At 38.8% G+C, this 13,754-nt stretch overlaps 3 protein-coding genes across 3 annotated transcripts in view; all 3 read right to left on the bottom strand.

The window, feature by feature from the left end:
• LOC104710863 (zinc finger CCHC domain-containing protein 7-like) overlaps positions 1 to 848 on the bottom strand; it is a gene marked incomplete in the record, with an annotated part of 3,223 nt that extends 2,375 nt beyond the window's left edge. The window contains 2 exon segments of the mRNA XM_010427518.2: positions 91 to 246; positions 424 to 848. Coding sequence (XP_010425820.1) covers positions 91 to 246; positions 424 to 714 — 447 coding nt within the window.
• Positions 6,874 to 10,363, bottom strand: LOC104710862. The gene is made up of 9 exons (XM_010427517.1): positions 10,026 to 10,363; positions 9,281 to 9,484; positions 9,091 to 9,148; positions 8,886 to 8,948; positions 8,449 to 8,524; positions 7,982 to 8,097; positions 7,761 to 7,850; positions 7,281 to 7,412; positions 6,874 to 7,194 (listed from the first exon to the last, which is right to left on the bottom strand). The coding sequence occupies exons 1-9, from the start codon at positions 10,283 to 10,285 to the stop codon at positions 7,060 to 7,062; spliced, it is 1,134 nt and encodes a 377-aa protein (XP_010425819.1). The 5' UTR covers positions 10,286 to 10,363; the 3' UTR covers positions 6,874 to 7,059.
• On the bottom strand, positions 10,540 to 12,495 carry LOC104710860 (protein FATTY ACID EXPORT 2, chloroplastic). The gene is made up of 3 exons (XM_010427516.2): positions 11,990 to 12,495; positions 11,061 to 11,195; positions 10,540 to 10,851 (listed from the first exon to the last, which is right to left on the bottom strand). The coding sequence occupies exons 1-3, from the start codon at positions 12,435 to 12,437 to the stop codon at positions 10,712 to 10,714; spliced, it is 723 nt and encodes a 240-aa protein (XP_010425818.1). The 5' UTR covers positions 12,438 to 12,495; the 3' UTR covers positions 10,540 to 10,711.

The raw sequence follows: 13,754 nt of genomic DNA, 5'->3' as shown, positions 1-13,754 counted from the left end.
AAAAAAAAAAAAAAAAAAAAAAAAAAAAAAAAAAAAAAAAAAAAAAAAAAAAAAGGAAGAGAAAGGCAGTGATTCATTCAATCAACTCACAAGAAGCTTTTTCAAAACCAAATTGCTAGATGGTTCTCCATCTTTTGGTTCAGCAGATCTCTCAACCTCATCATGTTCATGTTCATCTTCACCTTCACCTTTTACTACATCCTCCACCACCTTCTTCTCCTCATCTTGGTCTTTCCAAACAATAGGCTGATACAAAATTTAGCAAAAAAATATCGAGAGGCATTAAACACACAAAAGCATCAAACTTTCCTATTGCAAATAGTAGGAAATTTAAAGCTACAGTAGAGCAATTAAGAGAGACTACAATAATAACTGAAACTGAAATGAGAAGAAGATATATAGAAGAGAATCCTTCATACTGACAATTTCGTTAGCAGCTTCTAACTTATTTCTCTTAATCTTCTTCTTCTTCTTCTTACTACTCTCAGAGTCCTTTTTAACCTTAGACGTTCCTCCATTAACCATCACAGTACTAACTACACCAGAATCAGAGAGATCCGAATCAACCTTGTTCCCAACATCACGCCTCGATAAAGCCTTCTCTAATATCTTCAAGCTCAGATCTTCATTAGCCTCTTCATCATCGTCGACATCTCTCTCTTCCTCGTCTTCGCCGTCATCAAAAACAAATTTTTCATCTTTATGCTTCGGCATGACTAAAAAATATCAAAACCCAAATCCAATTCTACACCTAGAAGTCGAATTGAGCGGCTTAATCGGCCAAGGGTTTCCAATAATTTATTTCGAAAGTTCGAATTTTTTAGTGGGATACGGCCGGCGGAGGAAGAAGAAGAAGACTAAAGGGTAGGGTTTTTTATTGTTGAGTTTACAGTTTTACCCCTGAGATAATTAATTTTTTTTTTTTACATGGCAACTTCAACAAGTGCAACGGTTGAGAAAATTACCAATAATAATTGCATAGTTCAAAATTACGAATGTCACCAATTTTTTTAATTTTTTTTTTTTTTTCAACCAAACATTAATAAATTAAATTAAAAGAGAATTCCTAGGTTGGTTAGCCAAACCGAAGGAAAAAAGTTTACAAAAGAAATTTTTGAAACTAAAGTTTTTGAAGAACGAGCTAAACAATCTGCCCTTGCGTTAGACTCACGAGGGATCCTGTTCAGAAAGAAGGAAGGTAAAGATGATCTGATCCAAGAGAAGTCCTCCAGTAGGTTTGAGAAAGCGGGCCAGTCGTCAGGCTTTTGCACCATCGCGAGTAACTCTGCACAATCCATCTCAAAAACTTGACAATCTACCCCTTCCTCCAATAGAGACTCCATAGTTTTGAAGCTCCGCATGTAAGAGAGTAAGGCCGCGTCGCTGGCTCCAGACTCCCAGAAGAAGCGTCATATCATCACCACTACAAAACCACCACCCCAAACCCTGAAAAACATCCGAACTTTTCCATGAACCATCAATCTGACAACGGGGAGAAGACTCCCTATCTTCCAAAGAATCCGGAGGATTTGAAAATCTCCCGGTATAAGATTTGGCGTCATCCCACAATAATTTTTCATTAATCGCCTGATTTAAAATATTTTATCGGCTCTACCTCCACTCCCTGAAAAACGTTTTTGTTCATATCTTTCCATACTGACCAAAGTATCCATGGAAGACGAAAAGTGATATCAGAAATCCCCGAATGCGATGCCGACCGCCAATATATAAAATCCAGATTCGCATAGATTGAAGCATATGGAAAGCCTTCCGGATCTAACGATAAAGGAGATAGCTCCCATATACTTTGCGAGCGCGGGCACTCAAAAAGAGCGTGATTGATGGTCTCTATTGCTGAATCACACCGTTTACACAGGGTATCACAACGGACACCTCGATGCGCAAGTCGTTCCAATATAGGGAGAGTACCAGAAGTGATCTGCCAGAAGAAATGTTGAACCTTCGAGGGCACCTCAAGTTTCCACGCTTGGGCTCGAAGAGCCATACACGTAGGTCCGTATTCAATGTCCGCAATTAATTCCTGAGCTAACCGATAACCTGATTTCACCGAATACTTGTCTGACTTAGTAAAATGTGATACTAGGCGGTCTGGTTTATAAAATTTATTGACTGCTATACTCCGAATAATCGGTATCCACCGGATCGAAAAAATCCTCTAGTATAGGTAAATGCCAATCCTTCGTAGATGGATTAATTAAATGGTTAACCATCAAACTCGGAAGCAACCATCGACCTCGACCATTAGCTGGTCTTGGACAAATATCTGGTAATCACGGATCACACCAAACCGAGATAGAACAGCCAGAGCCTATCGCCCACCTCGCGCCATGCTCCACCAGTGCCATGGTTGAATAGATACTCCTCCAAGCGAAGGAAATGTTATATGGTTTTTTAGCCATAAGAGGATGTTTATTCCTAAAATATCGGCCCCTCATTACCCGAGCCATCAAGGAAGTCGGATAATGAATAAGACGCCAGAACTGTTTCACCAGCATAGCGTCAATAAATTGCTCCAGAGCTCTAAAACCTAGACCCCCTTCACACTTATCTTTACACATTTTATCCCAAACTACCCAATGCATACCGCGAGCCTCATCATTCGACTTCCACCAGAAGGTGGAAATAGCACTCGTTAATTTGGATGTCAGTTCGTGCGGTAATTTATAACACGACATAACATGGGTAGGAAGTGCTATTGCCACCGACTTAATCATAATCTCCTTGCCCCCCTTCGATAAATACTTCGCAGACCAACCATTTACTCGGTCATCCAACCGATCCTTAACATAGCTAAAAACCTTAGTTTTTGAACCCTGGAGGCTTTCAGGGATACCCAAATACGAATCCATACCACCCTCTTTAGAAATACCAATAACGGATTTTAAGTGAGATCGTATATCCGATGGGACCTTTTTACCAAACATAATAGAAGATTTATCCAGATTAACTTCTTGTCCTGAGGCTTTACCATAATCCCCTATTATTTCCATTACCTTCCTACACTCAGTGGCCTCTGCTTTGCAGAAAAACAGACTATCATCAGCAAATAACAAGTGCGAAATAGTAGGACTATCACGGACAATTGTGATACCCGTTAGTTTCTTTTCCCGTTCAGCCTTCTTAATAGTTGCTATCAAAAGCTTTGGACATAGAATGAACAGATACGGTGACAAAGGATCCCCCTGACGTAAACCCCTTTGGGGAATAATAGAACCCTGGGGCTGACTGTAACGCCCTCAAACCATACTATGACCACGAAGGCCATCGGACAGCCCCGGGACGCCACTAAGGAAACATTCACCAACGATCCGGCCGGGTGCAAGAACAAATCGGGACCCTTGGCCAGTCTATCGGGGAGGTTCCCGACCACACGACACGTCCTTAAGGCTTTGCAACCCTACAGACACGCCGTGCGCTGAGCCGACTCGGACAAAGTCTATATCAGTACCACTCGTCCGATTAAAAGAAATCCGATTACATTGCTAAGTAAAAAGAGTTTGTTACAAACGATTAACAAAAGGTTGTAGAGTTTTTAGATACGGCTTAGTGCCAAAGTTTAATTTGAAATAAACATACTTGTATTTTACAATAGACACAAAATAAAAACTACTCCGGGTTCCTATCGTTCACCACGCCCTCTAGTTCCCTCTAGGGTTACCTGCACCACAAATAATTATAATAAGTAATATAAGATTACTTAGTGAGCTCAGGGTTCCTGCAAAGAATTAATCCCCAAACCCCATCAACAAACAACATGCAAGCATATACGAACAACATGCGAGCATAAACAAACAACATGTGAGCGAAGCAAATAACATGCAAGCAAGCAAACAATAGAACAACAATCAGAGATGACATGCGGAAGCTTATGAGCTAAGCAAAATATGCTAGCAAGCAAATACAACAACATGCAACAACATGCAACAACACTAACTTGAAATAAAACAAGAGTTTTAACAAGTTCTAATTTATTGAATCTGGTATGCATCCTTTCCGTATCCCCTAGAACATTCGTTTTACAACCACATAGGCATGTAATTGGACTTCACCCAAAACCACACCATCGTGTAGACAGCCTCGGCCAGGGTAGCGAGCCCAGTAACCTCCGAGCTCTTCGTAACCAACCCTACAAACACACGAACATGGGTTGCATGTCGCGGTTGCATGTGGTACGGAAGGGGAAAGATAGCAATACCAAGTCATACTACGCATAGCCGGAATTTCTCGTGGACTAAAGCGCATTAAGACCTCACCGAAATTGATACTTGAGTTTATATGGTTTTTAAGCTCATAACTTTTCAAGTATCTTAACTAGTTATCACCCATGTCACTAGAACATTTCGATCTAGCAACTGGTGTAACCTCACCGCGCATGCATTTAAACAAGAAAATCACAAAAGAATTTCAAGTAAATGCAACTAAATGCTTCATGCAAACCGTGCACTAGATGGATGTCTTTAATTCCCCATCTAGTCCGGCAATATATGTGCATGAACTCACAGTAAACCGTCGATGATCGGTCTCCTTTGGTGAAGCTTCTCTCACGGCACAATCAGATCTCCCCTTCGGTTGAAATCGATTTCCTTATCGATTCAACTTGTGGTTGATAGTCTCGTCTTGCGTCTTCTCTTCTTTCCTTCTTCTCTTTCACGAACTCGCCCACTCTTTTCCTTCTTCTCTTTCGCTCACTTTTCTCTCTCAATTTCTCTCCTTACCCCTTGTGACTTTGTGCGAAAATGAGAGAGGTGAGTCTCTATTTATAGAGAACTTGGGCGGTGGAGATAGCCAATGCATGTGGAGTGCTCACTCTTTCTTAGTTGTTATTAGTGCATGCCTTAACACTTGTGAGGAAGTAGATTAAGCCACCTTGATTCCCACTAATTCTTCCTTGAATTCTTTAATTCCCCACTAGGCTCCACTTGATTAAATTAATCCCACTAAGCTCCACTTGATTAAGTTAATCCCACTAAGCTCCACTAACCCTTCTTGATTTGTTTAATCTTTCCACAAAATTCCACTAACTCTTCCTCGATTAAAATAATCACCACTTTCTCTTGACTTAGTCGATTTTTAGTGAAGGAAGATTTTCTTGTGGTTCGGTTAGCATCTCTCGATCGATCGTCGTCGACTCTCGGCAATACTCGGTCCGTCTCGGTACTCTCGACAACTTTCCTCGGACGCTCTCGACAGTTCTCGACAACTTTTTTCGGATATCCTCGGTCCTTCGAACATCTTCGGACAACTCGGCCATTTTTCGATCCGTCCATATTTTCTCGGACTTTTCTTTATCCAACTTTCTTTTCTCCTTGTTGGCTTCTATTTTGAAATTTACCTCTGGGTGAGGGTCATTACATTCTCCATTCAATAAAACTTGATATGACACAGAAGAAACACACCACATTATCCACAAAATCCATTTTCTGGCAAAACCTAATTTAACCAAAATCGCCTCCAAAAAATCCCATTCAACCCGATCATATGCCTTACTCATATCCGTTTTGAATGCCAGAAACTGCGCCTGACACTGTCGGTTGGTATTTAGCCCATGAAACATCTCCTGAGCGACAAGAATATTATCTGTTATTAAGCGACCAGAAACAAAGGCCGACTGAGTTTCTGAGACCAAAAGAGGTAAGAACCGTTTTAACCGAAAGCACAAAACTCTAGATATAATTTTATAACTCACATTACAAAGACTGATCGGTCTAAACTCCGCCATTCGCTGCGGTCTATCCACTTTAGGAAAAAGGCAGATATTGGTCTCATTTAAACGAGGATCAAAACGATCCGTTCGAAAAAAGTCCTGAACCAAAGCCACCAAATCCCCTTTCAAAGAAGACCAAAACCGTTGAAAGAACAAAGCTGTCATATCGTCAGATCCTGGTGTTTTCTCCGGATGCATTGCAAACAGAGCCTTACGGACTTCCGCCTCAGAAATATTCCTAGTAAGATCTCTGTTCATACTCTCCGTGATAAGTGGGTTAATTTCTTGAATCATCTCTGAGATACCATTACCAGTCGACTTCTTAAAAAGATCCTCAAAGTACTTAGTAGCAATATGCTCCATACCCGAAGGCGATTCGTTTGAAAAATTATCAGTGTCAAATAAACCAACAATCCTATTCCTTACCCGCCTTTGTTTAGTGGAGGCGTAAAACTATTTAGTATTTTTATCCCCAACTCTGAGCCAGAATTTCCTACTTTTTTGTTGCCAGTATATTTCTTCATCATGGTACGTCTCCTTTAATTTTCTTTCAATACCTCTGAGAAATCGAATCGTCCATTTTTTTATAGATAAATATACATTTTGCATAGAAATTTGAGGGAAAAGTCATATAAAAAGACAGTAAAATTAAAAAAAAAAAGTTGGATGGAACCAGCATCGGTAAGTTTCACATTCATGTGAAATTGTGAACTTTGATTTGTAATAAGTTTCACATTCATGTGAGTAAAATCAAGTTTGCATCCAAAATAAGATGTGCCATATTGCTCTTTTGGAAGAAAGAGTAACATTTAGCTTTAGATGCAAGCTAATTCGCTTAAATCTTAATTCTTTCATCAAAATCTAACAAGATAAATATATTTAAATTCCTTTTTGAGGGAGATTGTGAAACTTTCATAAAGATTAGATTACCAATGAAAAACATTTGATAACAAATATACTCCAAAATATTATTGGGCTTCAGAATTTTCCGCTATACATTTCCTCTTTTTCGAAATGAAGATAAGAGTAAGTGGCTCACAATTTAGCCAAATTTGATTGTAACTTGTAACGTTCTACTCTGGTTTTGTGACTCTGCCAATATGGCTTAAACACACTTATGTACGTATTGATTTTATAAATTTAACAAACCCCCTGAACCCTATATTTTGCATTGAAGGTGAGTAACAATGAAAACAATTGTCGCCAATGTATTTATTTTCCCACATGTATACATATTGTACCAATTTTTTTTTGGTTCAGAGAATGATTAGGGCTAGTCTTGTTCGTCAACATATATCCCATCCTTACATTGCTTCAACAATACATGAGACAGCTCAATTCTCAAACTGTCTAAACCAGTCGACGATAGTTTTCGAAAGAACTCGAGTTTCGCTAAGAGGAATGGTCTTTAGCGCCTGAGCCACAGCATCTGCAGGTGTGTAGAGAGACCCAATCTGCCATTTTGGGTCCTGGAGAGAAACAAGATGGTGAAAAAAAACCAGAACAGTGTTGTTTAACTGCAGAACTACTAGCTCTAGTATTGCTTGGTTATTACCTGTACGCAAGGTGTGAGATGGTTTCCATTCAGCCGGACCTTTTCAAGTGTACCACCAATATATTCTATCCGAGGCCTAAGGGTTTCTTCAAGCAAATCAGTCTCATCGATTGCATCCGAGTTGAATTGTACCTGCCACAAATGTTGAAGGAGACCAAGATCAAATATGAGGATTACTGGTTCCAACCAGACACAGACACAGATTAGTTATATGAGTTTTGAGTAACAAAACAGTCTTTATGTCCAATAAATTATCCATATATGTAAACCAGCGCAAATCTTGTCGGAAACAGACTCTAATAATCTCTACTCAAGATCAATGTGGACAAACACGACAGTTTGCTTAGCAGTTGGTTCACTCTTCAGTCGACCTAATTAATGTAACACCATACGTTATTCAATCAACAGACGTCCCTATAATGTGAAATGGTGTTTCTTTGAACCATAAAGCTCATATAACTCTAAATGAACTTGCATTACCAGTAAAGTGTGAGGAACATTGTAGGAGCACTTGAAACAATTGCGATTCTCAAGTGGTGACGGTCGAAATTCAGACACCCCTTGTCCAACCTTCCAAGAACAACGAATAAAGAACGAAAATTTCAACAAAAAAAATTATTACTAGGGCTTGGCTAATTACAAGGGAACTACAAAAGCTCATTCTTCGATATAAAGTCAAGAAGTCTTTACTGAAGAAATACCTCACCAAATACTGAGGGCAACTGATCCACCAAATTAGTAAATGACTTCAGAGCTTCTTGATCGTTATTTAGAAACGTTGTCCCAGCTGTGTCAAGTAAAAGTTTCAGCACATCACCTGTAAGTGAGCACAAGTGCAAAGATATTAGCTTCTTTTGATTCACAAGAACCATAAAAGTCTCTTTGGTGCATAAATGATACAGAAAAGGTCAAAGGCATAGTCCTCCAACTTATGTCAACATAAAATCATATATCCCTGGATAAATTAGGACGCACTATCCAAGCTGAAAAAGGTTAAAGATGGATGAAACAGGACAAAATGAACACTAACTAGAGAAGTTCATTCATTCTTTGCTAAGATTCAATAAAAAAAAAAAAAAGACTGAACCTTGTTTCTACTAGCAAGCTCTAATTAATAGATTATTTGAGAGAATATTTGAATTAGACTATATAGCGTAAGTAGTAACACCTGAAGCATTTCGAGCCATTTCATATACTGGAGAAGCTTCCACGACTGGCATCATCTGCTGGATGAGAGGACCAAGCTGCAGAGGAACAGAGGAAATCTAAGATACAAGCAATCATAGTCTCATTTGTTTGGTTCATCCATCTGTAAACTACAGGATCAGATTGGCTTTCATATTATTGAAAAATCAATTCAGTTCAAGAAGCATTAGATAGCAACAAAATTCCAAACATCAATCAATATTGTGAAGATAATAGCCCCAGCACCAAGATCAGGCAAATAAGAACGTTTAGCTACTTTATTTGTATCCTGGGATCTCTTTCGGAGTCATATAATGAAGGTTTAAGTAGGAAAATGTAGGGGAACAATGACAATTAACTAATACACATTCTAAACCAAGCAAAGCTTAGGAGACTAGTCATAACCAATGGTGATATTACCTGCTCAAAATATGGAACGGCCTCTGTCGCTGATTTATTGTTGAATGAAATGATGGCATTAACCTTTCAGAAGAGATATAACATATTTGTCACACTTGCTTAGAATTAAGACAAATAAAAAGGCAACCTAACCTTTGGTATCTTGGTGATCTAATCTTTGCTGATTTTACTGATATTGAAAATTTTAGCTGACAAGTAACCTAACCTTTGGTATCTTCTCAGCAAAATAACTTCCGGTCAAAACTTGTAGCAGTGCACCATTACTGTATAAAAAGTTCACAGTGGTCCAGCATTCAGGACATAGAAAATTCATAGGGTTGAGGAAAAAATAAAAAACACATAAAGAATAAAGTGAACACATTGAATTGAGGAGAGAAGTGAAAATTTTCCCCCACCTGTGACCAACTGAGAAAACAGGAAGGTCAGCTAGATCTTGAGGATTCAAGTTTGAAGTTGGAACTCCAGATGAGACAATCGTGTCCAAGCAGGAATTGAACCTTTCATAAACCTGCTTAGCAGCTTGTTCATGATCAAATGTAACATTGTACGGCACTGATACTATTAAATACCCTTCCTTTGCCAGTAGCTCCTTGAGGTAACTAGAAATCATACACACACAAAGGAACATTTTTTGAGTTTTTAGAATAAATCATTCACACATGTATGAAACAAACGCAAGCAATTTTGAAAGAAATAAGCTGATCCAGTCACAAGAGAGATGAGACCATGACTAAATCCCCCACTACCAAATTCCCAGACTAGCCGATGTGGACTATACTCGTTAGATAACAAAATGTTTGCCGATGATAGATTTATGACCAAATCGCATGAGCTCATCGTCAACCATATCAATGTGATATGCCAAAAACACAGTCTTGTGCTCAAAGTTAAAAATCAAATTACACGTTGAGAGGAATGTCAAAGATTAACAAAAACAAGTTACTTCAATCTCTCATATGCACTTCATGACCCAAAACTCAGCAAATCCATGGAATTATAGAAAGCCATAGTCTACAATTACAACAGCCTTTATTCATCATCCTAAGCAGAGAAATAATGATAATTAAACTAGTCCAATTTCCTCCTCCTATAAACATCTAAACCCAGAATCATCGATAAGACTACTCTGAAGAAGAGTACCTATAGGTGAGTTCAGGTACAGCTCCGACGAAAGCACCTCCCAAGAATTTAACAATGGCACGCGGTTTCTTGAATCTAGGAGGAGGAGGGATGACCAGACAAGAGTCAAGCCTCGTGTAAACCTTATCGTTTCTGCTGCGATTGTAACTTCTTCCACTCGCAGTGACTCTGAGAGGCACGACTCGAGCTCGTCTGCGAAACAGAGTCCCCGGAACCACTTGAGTACCCAGGAAACTCGAACTGGCTAAAGCAAACTCCATATATTGCTCTCTTTTTTCTTTTCTTTTTTTGCTTCCGTACAGTTGTGGGGAAGACGAAACAAACGTAAAAGTCAAAAAAAAAAACTTGTCTAATTGCGTTAAGTAATTTTTTTGTTCTTTTTCTTTTTTTTTCTCTTTAAATTTGGTGATAAATTTTGTTGCAGCTTTAGTGAACTCAATTGGTTCCACGATTGTGAAACGAAAACGCATCTTAAGTTTGGATTCTGGCCACAGAGCTAAATCCATAAGAAATAAATAAGAAAGGTAAAAGGGTCTTTCTCTGGAACGTTTTGGTAGTTTCTTTCTTCTTACGGTTCATACAAAACAAAGTAGCAAAAGCTGCTTTACACCATGAAACACACACACAAAGAAAAAAGGTCAGACACTTTGTAATAGATTGGACTCGAGAGTGCTGGCTGCTGCTGCTTAGTGAAGGCTGCGCATGATACCGTGTATGTATCCTCCGGTCATGATGAAAGACATGATTGACACGACTCCAGCCGGAAATATCTTCTTCGATCCTATGTATCGGGTTCCCATCACCCACGTTAATGCACCCGCCATCACTTTTTTATACAACACAAACAAACACAAGTGTTAAGGCGGCAATTTTATCAGGCATTGTAAAAAGATAGAGTATCATTCATCACCATCCAAGAGTCCAACTTTTGATCCTTTTTTCAAACTAGCAAATTGTCAACTAGGATTAAGGTATGACTACCACATGTGAGAGACTTGACAGAACTACTCTGCTGTTGGATATGTTTCTCCTTACCTACGCCAATAGTTGATGCAAGAACTGGTTTTGTTGGGAGCTGTGTGAATACATACATCAGAACAGCAGCTGACAGTCCACCTGCAAGGAGTGATTTCTGGCTACCACTCTTCAGATAACCCATCAGTCCACCAACTGCATCAAAACCATTTTAACAGTTCATGGGCATTTGAGCATCACTTTCTAGGCACGCATAACATCAGTGTTCTTATATACGCTATATCTGTGAGTCCATAATAAAATGGGAAATTAACTTCAGCTAATAATAAGCATACACAGGACAGGATACAGACTGAACGAACTTTGGATTGTGAAACTCAGCGATCTGAAACAAATTAGTAACATTATCTCATAGAAAGAATCTTAAAGGCATCAACAAGGACAGTAACCATTCAATTTGAACCTAAAGCTATGACAGTCAGATCCAAAAAAAACCTTTATTATTGCATCAAGTTATGCAGAATTCAAGTCACATCAAAACCCATCTTTAGCAAATCTGCAACAGCAACTAATCCTCTACGAACTTTTTTCTTCTCACAAAGACTAACGAGTGTGAAGATAATTCTAATTCCTAATTCATCAGTGGGAGTATCTAAAACTCCCCAAGATAAATCAACTTGTTAAAAACATTCAAAAAATGGATTCCACTGAAACACTAGAGTTCAGGAAATCATCACTGATCAGATTCTAATCCCCGATAAAGAACTGTCAAAATTTTGCTACCAGTAACTCATCAAAGTGATCCACAAACCCCAATTTGAAAATCAAACCTAAATGACGAAGCAGGTAAAACCCTAAACCCTAAAAGTGCCAACAGATGACAAAATCGAATCTCTCACCTACAACAAGATAATTGATAATCTTAGCTTCATATCCAAGTTCTAAAATCCTTATACACAACAATGGATTCCACAATGAAGATATCTCACCTCCGACAAGAAAAGCGTAACCAAGAGTCAACTTCTGCGACATTGACAAAGGCGTATTCTTCTTCCCATCACTCTCCTCCTCATCACTATCTCCTTCGTCGTCATTTCCATCGCCGCGTCCACCACCGCCGCCACCAAATTTATCACCTCCAATTCCACCACCACCTCCGTAATCGATTGTAGGCTCAACTTCAACAGCTTTGACTCCCGAAGCAACGCAGTTAGCAGTAATCGTACCGGTGATCGTCTTCTTCGAGTCAGAGGGAACTACAGCACCAAGAGGAAGTCGTCGATGACCAGATGCGAACGCCAGAGGATGAAAACCGTTGCGATTGAGGAATCTTACGCTTCGGATCGGCGAAGCCACGGAGCTATTGAGTAGGAAGAGATTGGGTCTGACGTGAAGGAGAGAGGACTGTGCAGAGGAACTCAAAACCAAATCCGCCATTTTCGTCTTCTTCGCAAGCTTCGTTTAACGACTAAATTTTTACTGATTGATTGATTGATTTCTTCTCTAATAAGCACGTTAATCAAATAATGAACCTTAACCGGCTGATTTGGTCATATCTGTAAACCGGTTTTCATTAGGACTTACTTCGGTCCAATTGGGTTCGTAAACTTCAAAGTTTGGTTTGTTCGGTTCTAAAAATTTCTAGCCAACATTGACCGGATTCGAACTTCGATTCTTCATTTGGTTCGGATCATGTAAAAATACTGAGTTCAATTCCAAATTGAAACTGAATCAACATTTTTATTGGTTTGTTCGATTTAAATTCCGGTTTTCTTATTATATAATTAATTTCAGTATGTTATGAATGATTATATTGTTGTATGGATGTACATTATCAGCCCATTAATATAAGCCCTATATCCTAATATTATAGACTTATATATATGTTATATCATATAGAACAAATTAATAATACAAAAGAACAATTCAGCGTGCTCTAAACTCTAGCCGTCGAAAAAAAAATTTCTCCGTTATGTCTCCTACCTTCAGCTACGTTTCCGACAATACACTCTTCATCTTTTAAACACTCTCTAACTATCCGATAGAGAACTCTTTAAGGCGTTGTCTCTGATCTCTCCTACACACTTGGACACTTGATATAAAAGAAAATTCTGTCGAAACTAGTCAACAGTCTCGTGTACACACGTCTCCGATCCGTCTCCGAAACCACTGAGATAAGTTTACTCTATCCATCATATAAATTAATATATGATCAGCTTTATCTCTTTGTTTGATGTGTTTATCATATTGTTGAATCATCCATTATTATTCGGTGTATTCGTTTAATCATGGCTTCACGAACTCACTGCCATCATATTAATTATTTGATTTAATTCTTTTTTTTTTTTTTGAATAAAATGTAAAATTTATTCGAAAAAAACTTTTTACATCAACGTTTATCGAGAAGGTTTAAGATGTTTGAAAATTAAAATCTATCTAACAGCTTTAAGAAAAGAAAAGAAAAATTGGAGATTATCTTGTGCCTAGCCACAATTCCATTGCAGCCCTGTGTTTGCCGTTTCTTTGAGCATAGATGGAGAGCAGTCTGTCGCGAACATTCCGGTCCAGGAGCTTGATAAGCAGAGGGGCAGGGTTTCAGGTTTCCCCTTGTCTCCGGCCATTACGTTCCTTCCAGATAGTATGGACTGTGGCCTGGAAAGTATAGCGTAAGAGATATAAGGTGTCTGAGCTTTGTGTTGTATCCGTGAGTAGCGATAAGATGCATCCCCATACTGTTGAGAACCTATTGGCTAG

This window comes from Camelina sativa, chromosome 9 (genome assembly GCF_000633955.1).
Source record: "Camelina sativa cultivar DH55 chromosome 9, Cs, whole genome shotgun sequence".
In the NCBI taxonomy this organism is placed as follows: Eukaryota; Viridiplantae; Streptophyta; class Magnoliopsida; order Brassicales; family Brassicaceae; genus Camelina; species Camelina sativa.
The sequence above is the reverse complement of the archived record's forward strand: the minus strand, read 5'-3'. Positions and strand labels throughout refer to the sequence as shown.

Bases quoted from the DNA above. Each gene is read 5' to 3' on its own strand.
- LOC104710860 (XM_010427516.2), bottom strand. From the start codon at position 12,437: ATGGCGGATTTGGTTTTGAGTTCCTCTGCACAGTCCTCTCTCCTTCAC. The intron at 11,196-11,989 runs GTGAGATATCTT...GTTTTGATGCAG, and splicing joins TTACGCTTTTCTTGTCGGAG to TTGGTGGACTGATGGGTTAT. The intron at 10,852-11,060 runs GTAAGGAGAAAC...TGTATAAAAAAG, and splicing joins TGCATCAACTATTGGCGTAG to TGATGGCGGGTGCATTAACG.
- LOC104710862 (XM_010427517.1), bottom strand. From the start codon at position 10,285: ATGGAGTTTGCTTTAGCCAGTTCGAGTTTCCTGGGTACTCAAGTGGTT. The intron at 8,098-8,448 runs GTGTTACTACTT...GCTCACTTACAG, and splicing joins AATGGCTCGAAATGCTTCAG to GTGATGTGCTGAAACTTTTA. The intron at 7,195-7,280 runs GTAATAACCAAG...GTTTCTCTCCAG, and splicing joins ATCTCACACCTTGCGTACAG to GACCCAAAATGGCAGATTGG.